The sequence below is a fragment of the Quercus suber genome, unplaced genomic scaffold, assembly GCF_002906115.3.
Source record: "Quercus suber isolate HL8 unplaced genomic scaffold, Cork oak 2.0 scaffold_502, whole genome shotgun sequence".
In the NCBI taxonomy this organism is placed as follows: Eukaryota; Viridiplantae; Streptophyta; class Magnoliopsida; order Fagales; family Fagaceae; genus Quercus; species Quercus suber.
This window is the reverse complement of record NW_027069951.1, coordinates 494,874-508,497: the sequence shown is the minus strand read 5'-3', so window position 1 is coordinate 508,497 and position 13,624 is coordinate 494,874. Positions and strand designations below refer to the sequence as shown.

Below are 13,624 nucleotides of genomic sequence, written 5' to 3'. Positions count from 1 at the left end.
TAAATAAATAAAATTTAAAATAATGTCCAAGAGTCATAAGAGATTCGTTATAAGCATCTCGAAATTTTTTTTTTTTTTTTTTTGAGAAAGTAGCATCTCGAATTCGGTGCTTAAAGAACACAATTAAATTTCCTACTTAAATATAAAGAAAAGAAAACACAAGGAAAAGAAAAAAAAAATCGATGTAATAGAATACAATTAGTCACACGGTCGAAAAAAAGAAAAAGAAAAAGCATTGCAATATCTTAGGAGTCTTCGTTGCATTCTTCAGCCTTCTCTTTAGTAATTGTCTCAAAATACAGGAAAAATGGTAACTTTACTAGGAGAAATGAGAAGGGCTGGTGCAATCTCAGTCTAAGAACTCAAATCTCTGATCTCTTTTGCAATTGTAGTAAGAGAATCGCTTTGTCCTGCTAATAAGCCAAAGACCCAAATTTTCAACCATGTGGAGCAAACTGGTAGAGACCCTTGTAATGAAGATGAGCACAGGACATGATGATGGTTATTTCTTTGCAAGAGAAGCAATATTGAAGGTAAGGATTCGATAGCTAGAGAACCTGAATTCTATGGAAGTTTTCTTCTTTGCAGTGAGAGTGAGAGTGAGAGTTGAGAGTAAAATGAAAGGAAGTTGTATCCAGATAATATCAAAACTATAGAGCTAATAATCTATATCTATATATATCTAAAAGTTGAAGTGTAACATTTATTATTGCTACGCTTCTGTTGTGCCATCTCATTCGTCGCGTTATTAACCATATAATCTTTATTTTTCTTATTTATTTTTTATTCCTAATTTCTTTTACAAAAAATATATAAATAGATTATTGACTTTACACATTCATCTTAGGTAGTTTTAACCTTACATATAACTTTGTCTTTACATATTATCTATTTTAATTTAAATGTTTAATATTCTATTATGATTAAGTTGATGGGCTGGCGGTAAGATTATATATAAACCAATACATTAATAATTAAATGCAAAATGGCCTCCTCAAATCTTTCCTATTTTAAATCTATCTTCCTAGTGTAACATTATTTTTCTTTTTCTTTTTTCCCTTCAGCGGGTACTAAGCCACAAACTAATCCTTAAATTGCTCTAATCATTATACTCTTTACCCATTTTTCGGTTACAAAGATTTATATCTTAACATTTATGAGGAGAGACCCCAAATGATGTATGATCCATATATCCAAAGGTAAATTACTATTAAATTCTGCCCTCTATGATGATGACTGATGAGTTGCCAATATAACAGAGCAACTCCCAAGAATAAATAGAGCATCTTTACATGCAAATAGATTATAGGAACAACATGAACAATTTTTGAAGAATTATAATATGACACAAGTATGACACCTTAAATGAAGTGCACATGCTTTTCTAGAGAGCAAGTCTAGACAAAAGACATTGTTTACAAAGAAATGTGTATCAGTCTCTTAAGGTAATCAATTACAATACTTTTGAATTATTCTTTACTAAATTCCACCAAAATTTTCATATTATTTAGAGTGAACCATTGACCAAAATTTTGTCTAGACTTGCTCCTATTTTTCATCACCACATTCACATTCTCCTATTTTTCATTGCTTGTGATGGAACGTAGAAAAAAAGTCTAATTAGATATATATTATTTTAATTTAGTTCTATCAATATAGTTGGCTATTGTAAATTGTACTTCTGTCTCTAATTTGTTTTGTTTGTTGTTTCGTTTTTCTTAATCAGCATGTTGTGTGAATAATAAATATATAAAAAATATTTTTGTGGAAGAGATAATTTTGGATTTGGTTCTTTGTTGATGTTTTAGTGGTACTATTGCAAAGATACTTAACTTTCTCTTGTATTTTAAGTGATTAGAAAAAAAAAAATGCAATGAAAGGAGAGAAAATTTTAAGTTTACTCTGCTAGTCTTCTTCCATCTTAATTTTCATATAAATTTCTTATTATTTCATTTCCACCCCTCCTCTATTCCTTCCAAGTTGTCCACTACAAAAGAGGTCAATACTCTCTCTCTCTCTCTCTCTCCAATTTTGTTCTCTTTTGGTAGATTTTTTTTTTTTCATTGTTTAAACCACTTATTTTTTCTAGTAATGGTTCTTTTTGTTATTTTTGATTTAATTGTCACATGACATTTGTTTCTCTTTTTGATAAATTTGTATACACTATAGACTTTTATTTATATTTAGGTATTTTGGTATTCTAATTCTTGATCACATGTTCTTTTTCTTTATCCCTTTGGTTTATTTTACAACCATGCATATATAGAAATTTAATTCTAAGATTTTGCTAATAATTGTTTATTTGATAATCTTTGTTGGTGGACAAATTTGCAATTTCTGTAAAAATAACAATCTCAATAGATTATCAACAAAAAATTCTTTTCCTAATTGGTCTACTTAATCATTGTTAAGTTTTATTAATTTTTTAGATGCGTTTTCCGGTGTTTTGGATTAAAGGGTAGAAAAAAATAAGGTTTGACAAAGTTTGTTTAAAACTAAAAGAATAATTTCCTAATTTTATATAGTACATTTTAATTTTTTAGATGCATTTTCCGGTGTTTCGGATTAAAGGGTAGAAAAAATAAGGTTTGAGAAAGTTTGTTTAAAACTAAAAGAATAATTTCCAAATTTTATATAGTACTTCTTAATGATACCAAAAAAAAATTATAAATAAATTTTATTAAAAAATGAATATTTTCACTAACTTGTCTTTTGAATTCCTATAAAAAAATGTTATTGTTTTTGATGTTTTCATTATGGTACGACATAAATTATATATATATATATATATATTACATTTTTTTATAGTTCCTATAATAAATGAACAAATGATTATGAAATATATTACTCTTTATTAAATTAGTCCAAATTGCAAAACAATAAATTTAATGAGATCACCACACAAAAATTATCATGCGCAACGTGTGGGTTTGCGACTAGTACTTTATAATTGGGATTTCAGGTTATTGTGTTATTCGTTGCATCTAGATAGCTCTCAAATTTTTTGCAATGTTTCTTTAGATGATGTGGACAAAGCAACTGAACCATATAAATTACCGATTTTTTTCATCATCTTTCATATGATCTTTACTAGCTTGTCTTGTCAAATGCTATTAATACGGGTCATTTATCTCTTGTTGATCCTTTGCACATAAATTTATGTATAACCCAATTAATTGCCAAGAGTTCCAGAAACATTTTGTGGAGGTCATGCTGAAAGTATTTAATTTGAAGCTGCATTGTGGGGAATTTATCTTGTAGCAACTAAAGAGATGATTGGTGGTACCTAGAGATTTAATGGGTGTTTGGAGCAAAATATGTTTGGATCACTTGAAATATGAGGTCAGTTAGTTTTGGGATTTTCATGTACATGTCACTAGAGAATATGAATCAGTTGATTGATTTTTTCAAATATATGGAAACTGTAGTGGGGGTTGGTATAGTTTTCTGAAATCGCTAAACTGGAATTTCAATGCACTTGGAGGGTCTCGTCTTGTGTGCATCTCTCTTCAATTTTTTTAGAACAATAATACAGATTTATGTTTCTAATTGATGAGATTTTTCTCTCCTCATTCATAAGTGATTTGGTTCTTGCTTTTGGAGTTGTGTGCGCATTGTAAAACACTATATAGTGATTATAAATCCATGTGACATTCAAACTTTTCTTTAATTATATTTAAATGATGTAATTTTTTATATTAGTAAGTTATACATGCACCTAGTGGGCCCTCCACTCATCTTGTGGGAGGAAAAAAAATGTAATTTGAGTTAAAAGCAGATTGGCTTGAGTGTTGTGAATTTCTTATTAAATCAGGAGTGTTTTCTTCTCCTTTTAGAATCCAGCTGTAATATCAAGGCCTTTGTGAAACGACATTAGTTTATTATTACCTTGATTCACTTTTCAGACAAGAAGAAGACGTGGATGGAATAGCCTTACAATTGGACACAAGTGGGATAACTAGTAATGGTGAGCAAGAGAGCCTCAGCGGCAGTGATCATGATCTTGGTTGCACTTGATTGGGTAGAATAGTGAGTGTAGGTGGTAGACAACTATTGGATTAGTTGAACTCAACTAGAATTGAATGGGTTAGGGTTTTGGGCTTGGGCTTTGTTGGGTTCAAAGGTTGTGTTACTTGGGTTTGAGATTTCATTGGGTTTGGTTCCATTGGTTTTATCAATTAGGAAATTAGTTACATCATCAACCATTGCTTACAACCATTGCTTACATTGAATGCAGAGACCACTCGAGGTATTAGAGACAAAACCAAACCAATTAGAGTTACCCAAAAAACCAATTTCGTTGACCAAGCATGTGTAAATAAATAAATACAATTTAGTTGATATCCCATTTGCTTTATTACACACTTTAGACCGTTCAACTCCATAAAAGATCTTACCACTCTTTTATTGTTGTGATTCTCATTTGCTTACATTGAATGCAGAGACCACTCGAGGTATTAGAGACAAAACCAAACCAATTAGAGTTACCCAAAAAACCAATTTCGTTGACCAAGCATGTGTAAATAAATAAATACAATTTAGTTGATATCCCATTTGCTTTATTACACACTTTAGACCTAGAGACAAAACCAAACCAATTAGAGTTACCCAAAAAACCAATTTCGTTGACCAAGCATGTGTAAATAAATAAATACAATTTAGTTGATATCCCATTTGCTTTATTACACACTTTAGACCGTTCAACTCCATAAAAGATCTTACCACTCTTTTATTGTTGTGATTCTCATTTGCTTACATTGAATGCAGAGACCACTCGAGGTATTAGAGACAAAACCAAACCAATTAGAGTTACCCAAAAAACCAATTTCGTTGACCAAGCATGTGTAAATAAATAAATACAATTTAGTTGATATCCCATTTGCTTTATTACACACTTTAGACCGTTCAACTCCATAAAAGATCTTACCACTCTTTTATTGTTGTGATTCTCATTACTTTGGAATTCCATGTTCAATTTTTTTTTTTAAATTTATTAATATTATTATTATTTTTAAATTTTAATTTGGTTGTTGCATGCTCTGTATTGTGGTGATAAGTTGTAATTCTCTATTTCGTTAAATAAATTTCGTTAAATAAATTATTATTGCTCGGAAGGTAAAATGAAATAAGACGGAAGGTATAGATTCATTTGTATAGGGTTTCTTTGAAGTGTGTGACATAAAGTGAGAAAAAATCGAGTATATACTAGGAGAGATCAAACTCTTCAGTGAAAATAATAACCAAAATCAATTCAAAAAAGCCTATACAATATGGCAGACACTCCAACGCTCTCCAGGAAAAAAAAATAATGGCAAACCTTCCTACGTTTTTCAATAATAACCTCCTCCTCTCCCAACACCCCTACAGGCCATAGTGAGGATAAACCAGAACAGTCGATGCCAAAGAATCCATGCAAAATCCAAAAATTCGGTGCAAAGGAACTTAGATCGAGATCGTTCCAATTTATAACTGGGCGGGAGAATCCCTCCAAGAGCTTTTGGGGGTTTTAAAGTTTACTCTTAATAAAACTATCAATTTCCTTTTTCCTATTGATTATAAAAATATCGTTTTCACTCTAATGTATCCTTAATTAATTTGAGTTTAACTAATTTGGCCAATTTTCATTATGGAATATTTGATTGTTATGCTTTGTTTGCTTCGATCGAAAATTTTTTATAAAGATAATTTTCCTAGTTTTTCAGTGTTTAGTAGTATAAAAAAAATTTGGTCAATAGAAAATCCTAACAAAAATAAGTTTATTTTTTATAGGTTGTTATCCAAAAAAAAAAAAAAAGTCAGAAAACAATCTCTCTCTCTCATGCGGTCCATCACTCCTATAAAAGTATAAATCTACTGTGGAGCAATTTTTATGTTGTCTATTTTATTTTGTAATTCAACCCCTACACCCTCCTGAATTGCATTTTTGCTAAATGGTTTCAGCAATTTTTTTTCACTTATTATGAGTTGAACGAAGCATATTTAGAAGAGGGTGATTAACGCACTAATGAAGAGTAAATTTAAGTTGAAGGAATGAGAAGAGGCAGAAGAAAACCAAAAATAACATCAATAAAAAAATAAAAAAATAAAAAGAATATGCCAATTAAGGAAGTTTGACTTGAAAAATTCATTTGACCAATTAAGAATATGTTCATGAGTTGGAAGAAATTTGGCTGATTCCAACATTTTGGGTTAAGAATTTGTTGCTGTGATGGTCGTCATGAGTTGGATGGAGTTTCTGACCTCACTAATAAAAGTCAGTTGAAAATTTTAGCATTTTTGTGAGCTCTAAATTCTTGGGCAAACTAAAAAGATGATTTTCTGTAATCTAATGCATCACAGAAACTGTCCAGTAGTCTAAAACAAATTAGAACTCCATTTTCCATTGAGGGAGAAAAAATTTACATCAGAAGAAAGAGCTAAAGAAACTAATTTGCAAATTTAGAGCATTGTTGTTTACAATAATATGTTCGTGAATTAATCTTACTACAACAGCTAAGGGCTCCGAATCAGAGCTACCTATAGTCTGAAACATTAAAATGGGTCCTCTCCTTTGAAATGCAAGGAGCTCTTCAAGTATTCAAGGCAGAAGAAGATGAATAGAAAAGAAAACAACCCAGATTATGAATCATCATCGTATTCCATGGCACCTTCTTCAGCAATAGGCTCAAGCTTTGGTGAATTGGAAGGCTTCTTCTGAGGGTAAATAATAGGAGCTGGGGCTACCTCAATGCAAGAACTCAAGTTTATGAACTCCTTAGCTTGAATTGGAAGGCTTCTTCTGAGGGTAAATAATAGGAGCTGGGGCTACCTCAATGCAAGAACTCAAGTTTATGAACTCCTTAGCCGTTGAAGCTTGATATACCGAAAAACAAATAATGTAGATGATTTTTTCTCTTCCTTGTATCTAAAGAAAGATGAGAGAGATGGGATTTTCCTTTGAATTGTTCTATAAGAGGCTTTGTATAACGCAGAGCATAAGAAATTGACTGATGTGGTAAAAGTGGAGGCACATATTGATATAGAAAGAGGAGGAAGTGCAACACAAATTGGAAAAAAATATCAAGAAGGAAGAAACAAAGAAAGCTCTCAGTCGTAGAGTTAATTGACGATAGTACAAGGGTCTATGTGGATGAAAATGAAAATGGCTTGGAACAGAGGAAAGTTCGTATCATGATAGAATAAGCCACTGAACATTTCGCCACAGAAAAGACAAAAACGTTAAACGTGTGAGAAATTCGTTGGGACTTGGGAGCCCACAAATAATGCACCCTCACCAAAATTGTCAATCTCAATCTTTTTAGGGATTTCTTTCTCAAAAAATTAAAAAAAAAAAAAAAATCTTTTTCGGGATTTTTGTAAAAATAACCATTTTATTAATCACTTATTTAAGATGTGTTTAAATCCCCAATTAATATAGAAATAAGTTCCCTTACTTTATTTCATTAATTTCTTCTCACCCAATTTAATTACCAATTTATGGTAAGACATTGTTTTTAATAATAATAATTATTATGATAATAATGAAATATATTAACAAGGGCATGAATGCTTGTTCGCGTAAAATAATCTGCAAGCGCACAGAATCGTAACAAGTAGTAAAGTGTTTTTAGAAAACGAATGTCGAACCCACAGGGATTAACTATGTTATTGAATACCAAAATTTACTAAATTAAGTACTATTTGGAAAATCGAAAATAGATGGAACGTTCTACTATTTGAATTAAATTAAACTATTTAATAAAAATAAATCTATGAATAAAAAAATTAACAAAGCGTAAAATCTAAAAGTGTAAAAATATGATAAGAATGGATCTAGAGCAGTTGATTTCACCTAACAAATCCCACACAATTTATTCTTCCTAATTATTAAATTCTAATAATCTCCCGTTGATGATTAAAAATTCCTTAAGTATTCAATATCTTCTCTCGAATAATATTAAAAATATCTTCAACTAACAATTCCATATCTCTATGTGAATTTAATTAATTGGAGACTCATTACGTACTTTGAATTTTTTGAAAAATCACACTAGTCGCGGTAAAGCATCTCTACTTTCGCTCAACTAATGGTGTTTAATTCTAGAACTAAAATAACAAATCACCTCTCGGTCTCATTGTAATTCAATTGATCAAACCATAATTCGTAAAAAATAGTAAGCATTAAGAATAAGAATTAAACACTCAATCATGGAAATATTAAAAATAAAATAATTCAGAATATAAATTGTGTGTTCATTGCTAGACTACATCAACGCTCTAGAAAATAAAATTTAGTTCATAATAAAACTGAAAAGAAAACAAATAAAACTTATGTCTTTCATCTGATGGTTGATCAACATGAAGCTCTCGCCTTTGCCCTCAGATCCTCCTCTTCAGAAAGACTCCTAAAAGAAAAATCTTCAATGCGGCAGCCCCCTTTTCCTCTCAGGTTTTCTCTCCTTTTTTTTTTTTTTTTTTACCCTAAAGAGCCTTTAAATAGGTCAAGGAATCCTATTCCCGTTTGGAGAAAATCCCAGATTTTTAGGCTTCACTTAACCGACGATTTTGGCCCATTTAACGTCAGAATTCCGACTTTTGGTAAACTACAAAGTTGTAGCCCTTTAAGTTAACTTTCCAGCCCAACTTGAATCATCTCGATTGGATATCTGAGCCCAAAGTTATGCTGAAAATACTAACTGATGTGCAGGCTGGAATCCTAATCCGAATTGGACTTGGATTTTGTACAAAATTCCTTTGATTCCTTGCTCTTCTCATTCCTTCAAAGCACAAATGAATAGATAAATATAAATAAAAAAAATCAAATCAAATCAAAAGAAATAAAGGAAAACTAACAATTTTAATAAATAAGAGGATAATAAAAATCATGTAAAAATTACACTTATCAAATTCCCCCAAACTTAAACTTTGCTAGTCCTCGAGCAAAAAGAGAAAAGAGAAAATAAATAAATAAAATTTTTCTGGCCTCAAAGATCTGCATAAAGCTTATAATTCAAAGGAATCATTCCAAATTAATCAAGTCCAAAAGTTAATTCAAAACTCAACTCCATCGCATTATCATTCTCACTTCATCATTAGCTTCCCGGATAGTTTTATGCAAACAAGTAAATAAGTACAGATCTCTAAAAATTCCATAAACTTGCTTTTTAAATCACTCTCCACTAATATAAAACAAAATATTACCCAGGATCAATAGGTCTTTATTAGGCTTGTGATGTATGGCTATGGTGAGGGCTATAAAGAAAAGATAAGGTTCAAGCAAATAGAGCATTCTCACTTCTAAAATATAACTTTTTCTCAGTCCTTTGAATATCTCAAAATACCTCTCTTCATCAAAATTTTTTTTTTTTTTTTTTTTTTCTTACTTCAAGTCGTCACTTATCTTTTGACGTGAATGCAGGCATTTGTGATGGATGCACCCAGTTACTCAACAAGTCACAAACTTGAAGTGCTTTTGCATACTCATATTTCAAGTTACGATTTGACGTAAGAGTAAACATTGGTAATGAATACCCCTAGTTACTAAGCAACTCAAAACATTGGAGTAAATGGAACTTTGTACAATTTTCTTCTTCTTCTTCCTCTTCTTTTTTTTTTTTTTTTTTTTTTTTTTTTCCAAACACTCATATATCTTCTCTTTTCTTCAACCCAGTGTAAGAATAGGTCAATTGGGTAACTAGGGATAAAGATAATAAAGAGGTAAGCTTGAAAGGCTCAATTGATTCAAAGAATGCCTAAATCACTTCCCAAGTAATATTCTGTATAAGATTTCTCCATGAGAGTAATTCAACAAGTTCTAGAATAAGTAGAGATCGTCCAAATTTACAAAATTCACATAAAATTTCTCTAGGTATGCACAATGATTAATGATCATATCAAATTAAACAAGATCAAGTAAAGAATTAACGACTGGACTTAAGCAATGAGAATGATTCCTAAAAATTATAAGAAAATTCAACCATAATCTTATCATAGGCATTTTTTTTTTTGAAATATTAAAAATAAAATAAATTCCCTTCCCCCAAACTTAAATTTCACATTGTCCTCAATGGGAAAAAGGAAAAAAAAGTAATTAAAAGAATGAGAAAGGAGAAGAGATGCTCCCCTGATTTTTAATTGAATATTTTTCCTTGAGGTGCAACCATGTACCCATTGAAGATTTCTTTGGTCTCTTTATTCCTACAAAATGAAAGAAAAAGAAAAAAAAAAAAAAAAAAAAAAAAAAAAAGATAAAGAAAAATAAAAACATAAACATAAAAATAAAAAACTTGGGTTGCCTCCCAAAAGCGCTTTATTTAACGTCTGTAGCTAGACGTTATCCTCCATTAAAATCCTATGTGTGCAAATTGAAGGACTAATTCCTTTGATGTCAGAGATGGTCCAACCCAAAGCCATTTTGTGTTCCCGCAAGATTCTCAGCAACTTTTCCTCCTCTACATCACTCAAAGAACTGTTAATAATAACTGGCAAAGTAGAGTCTTGGCCTAAGAAAGCGTACCTTAAATTTGATGGAAGCGGTTTGAGCTCAAGTTTAGGAGGTTCCTCTGGTGGAGATGTTGGCTGACATGATTTTAGGTCTTCCACTTTTGGTTGCATTGAAGGAGGAAAGAGTGGTGTAGCCTCCAAATATCTTTCACACTCTTTAACCTCTTCATTATTGAATTTAACAAGTGTAGAGCGAGTAAGACATACCTCAAGTGGTAACTTTTGAAAATCAATTGCACAAGTCTCATCGGCCATGATCATGTCTCGGTCACTTATTTGAAAACAAGAATGTGTCTCGGAAGGAAATTCCATAGACTTGAATACATTAAAAGTGACCTCATCCTCTCCGACCCTCAAAACAAGTTTTCCTTGCTGGACATCAATTAAGGTTCTCCCAGTCGCAAGGAAAGGTCGACCCAATATCAAAGGAATCTCCTCGTCCTCATCCATATCAAGGACAATGAAGTCAGCCGGGAAGATGAACTTGTCAACTTTTACTAATACGTTCTCAATGACTCCTCTTGGATATTTAATGGATCTATCCGCCAATTGTAAAGAGATAGTAGTCGGCTTTACTTCTCCAAGACCTAATTTCCTGAAAACAGAGAGAGGCATTAGATTAATACTTGCCCCTAAATCACATAAAGCTCTATCAAAATAAGATTGTCCTATAGTGCAAGGGATAGTGAAACTCCCTGGATCTTTCAGTTTAGGTGGCAGCTTCTTTTGTAAGATTGCACTACTCTCCTCTGTCAGCATTACTGTTTCATGCTCCTCCAGTTTCCGCTTCTTTGATATAATATCCTTCAAAAATTTAGCATATTTAGGCATTTGTTCCAAAGCTTCAATGAGAGGAATATTAATATGCAATTGCTTAAATATACTTAGAAATTTAGAAAACTGATCATCCACATTGTTTTTTCTTAATCTTTGCGGAAAAGGAATTGGTGGATCATAAATTGAAGGAGAATAAGTCTCAAAAGTAACTTCCCTGGATTTTTTGTATTTTGAAGCTCTTTCATTCTCCTTAGTTTTCTCAGCTTGCTCCATTTCTTTCATCTCTGACTCGACTTCCTTCATCTTTGACTCCTCATTATCCACAGGTTTATCTTGTTTGGCATTTGTTACTTTTGGCTCCTCATATGTTCGCCCACTTCTCAATGATATTGCCTTTACATGTTCTTTCGGATTGGTGACAGTGTTGCTTGGCAAAGTTCCTGCAGTCCTCTCTGTGAGCATGCTTGAGAGCTGACCGATTTGCACCTCAAGATTGTGGATTGAAGCTGAGTGGTTTTGGATCGCCACATCTGTCTTCTGCATGTACTGCATGAACATGTCCTCAAGTGTCGGCTTCTTCTCTTGCTGTGGAAATTGCTGAGGTGGTTTAGCTTGCCCTTGGTTATTGCTCCATGAGAAGTTGGGGTGATTCCTCCATCCAGGATTGTACGTGTTCGAGTATGGATTATTTTGACGTTGAAAATTTGACACGTAATTTGTCTGTCCATAACTCGATTGGGCAAAAGGATTTCCCACTTGGCAGTCGACACTTGAATGATTTCCTGCACAATGATCACAAACAACATTAGTTTGAATAGCATTAACATTCATTTTACCTAGTTGTTGAGACAAAGTTGCCATTTGTGCCGCCAATGAGGTAATAGAATCAAGTTCTAAAACTCCAGCTGCCTTTCTTGGCATTGCTCTTTCTGTAGGCCATTGATAATTGTTGGATGCCAATTCTTCCAGAAGTTCATAGGCTGCCTCATGAGTTTTACTCATTAAAGCTCCACCAGCTGCTGCATCAACCATAGACCTGTTTGTAGCTCCTAGACCATTGTAGAATGTTTGCACTTGAAGCCATGCTGGAAGGTCATGATGAGGACACCTTCGCAATAATTCTTTGTACCTCTCCCATGCTTCATATAATGATTCACCCTCAAATTGGATGAACGTGGTGATATCATTCCTTAGCTTTGCTGTCTTCGCGGGAGGGAAATATTTTGCTAAAAATTTTTGTGCCAACTCCTCCCATGTAGTAATGATGCCAGGTGGCAAAGAATTCAACCAAACTTTTGCTTTATCCCTAAGTGAGAAGGGAAAAAGCCTTAGTCGAATCGCATCATCTGTCACTCCGTTATGTTTAAAAGTATCACAAATTTCCAAGAAATTTGCAATATGGACATTAGGATCCTCTTGTGACAGCCCCCCGAACTGGACAGTCTGCTGTATCATCTGAATGATGGCCGGCTTGATCTCAAAATTATTGGCTTGTATGGCTGGCCTCCTTATGCTCGATGTAGCTCCATTTACCGAGGGCATAGCATAATCCCTTAACGCCTTTTGCTCTTGATCGGCCATCTTAGATAGAGATGTGTTGGCCTCTTTCTTCTTTTCCTTCTTGAGCTGACGTAAGGTTCTTTCAATTTCAGGATCAAAGATTGTATGGTCTAATGGTTTAGATCGGGGCATGCACTTCTACTTCCTGAAAAGAAAGAAAACAAACTCAGATGCACCTAAATTTTTTTTTTTTTTTAATAAAATAAAATCCAAAGTAGTAAATATCTAGCTAGTATCAATATCAATAACAAATAGTTAATCCCCGGCAACGGCGCCAAAAACTTGTTCGCGTAAAATAATCTGCAAGCGCACAGAATCGTAACAAGTAGTAAAGTGTTTTTAGAAAACGAATGTCGAACCCACAGGGATTAACTATGTTATTGAATACCGAAATTTACTAAATTAAGTACTATTTGGAAAATCGAAAATAGATGGAACGTTCTACTATTTGAATTAAATTAAACTATTTAATAAAAATAAATCTATGAATAAAAAATTAACAAAGCGTAAAATCTAAAAGTGTAAAAATATGATAAGAATGGATCTAGAGCAGTTGATTTCACCTAACAAATCCCACACAATTTATTCTTCCTAATTATTAAATTCTAATAATCTCCCGTTGATGATTAAAAATTCCTTAAGTATTCAATATCTTCTCTCGAATAATATTAAAAATATCTTCAACTAACAATTCCATATCTCTATGTGAATTTAATTAATTGGAGACTCATTACGTACTTTGAATTTTTTGAAAAATCACACTAGTCGCGGTAAAGCATCTCTACTTTCGCTCAACTAATGGTGT

At 32.4% G+C, this 13,624-nt stretch overlaps 1 protein-coding gene and 1 non-coding gene across 2 annotated transcripts; one reads left to right on the top strand and one right to left on the bottom strand.

The window, feature by feature from the left end:
• Positions 1–10,067: 10,067 nt before the first annotated feature.
• Positions 10,068–13,416, bottom strand: LOC136063234 (uncharacterized). The gene is made up of 2 exons (XM_065763280.1): positions 10,690–13,416; positions 10,068–10,617 (listed from the first exon to the last, which is right to left on the bottom strand). The coding sequence occupies exons 1-2, from the start codon at positions 12,949–12,951 to the stop codon at positions 10,306–10,308; spliced, it is 2,574 nt and encodes an 857-aa protein (XP_065619352.1). The 5' UTR covers positions 12,952–13,416; the 3' UTR covers positions 10,068–10,305.
• On the top strand, positions 12,350–12,456 carry LOC111985922 (small nucleolar RNA R71). Its single transcript, XR_002880087.1, has one exon. It is a non-coding gene; the product is annotated as a small nucleolar RNA R71 (small nucleolar RNA).
• Positions 13,417–13,624: the final 208 nt, after the last annotated feature.

Bases quoted from the DNA above. Each gene is read 5' to 3' on its own strand.
- LOC136063234 (XM_065763280.1), bottom strand. From the start codon at position 12,951: ATGCCCCGATCTAAACCATTAGACCATACAATCTTTGATCCTGAAATT. The intron at 10,618-10,689 runs GTATGTCTTACT...AGATATTTGGAG, and splicing joins TTCAAAAGTTACCACTTGAG to GCTACACCACTCTTTCCTCC.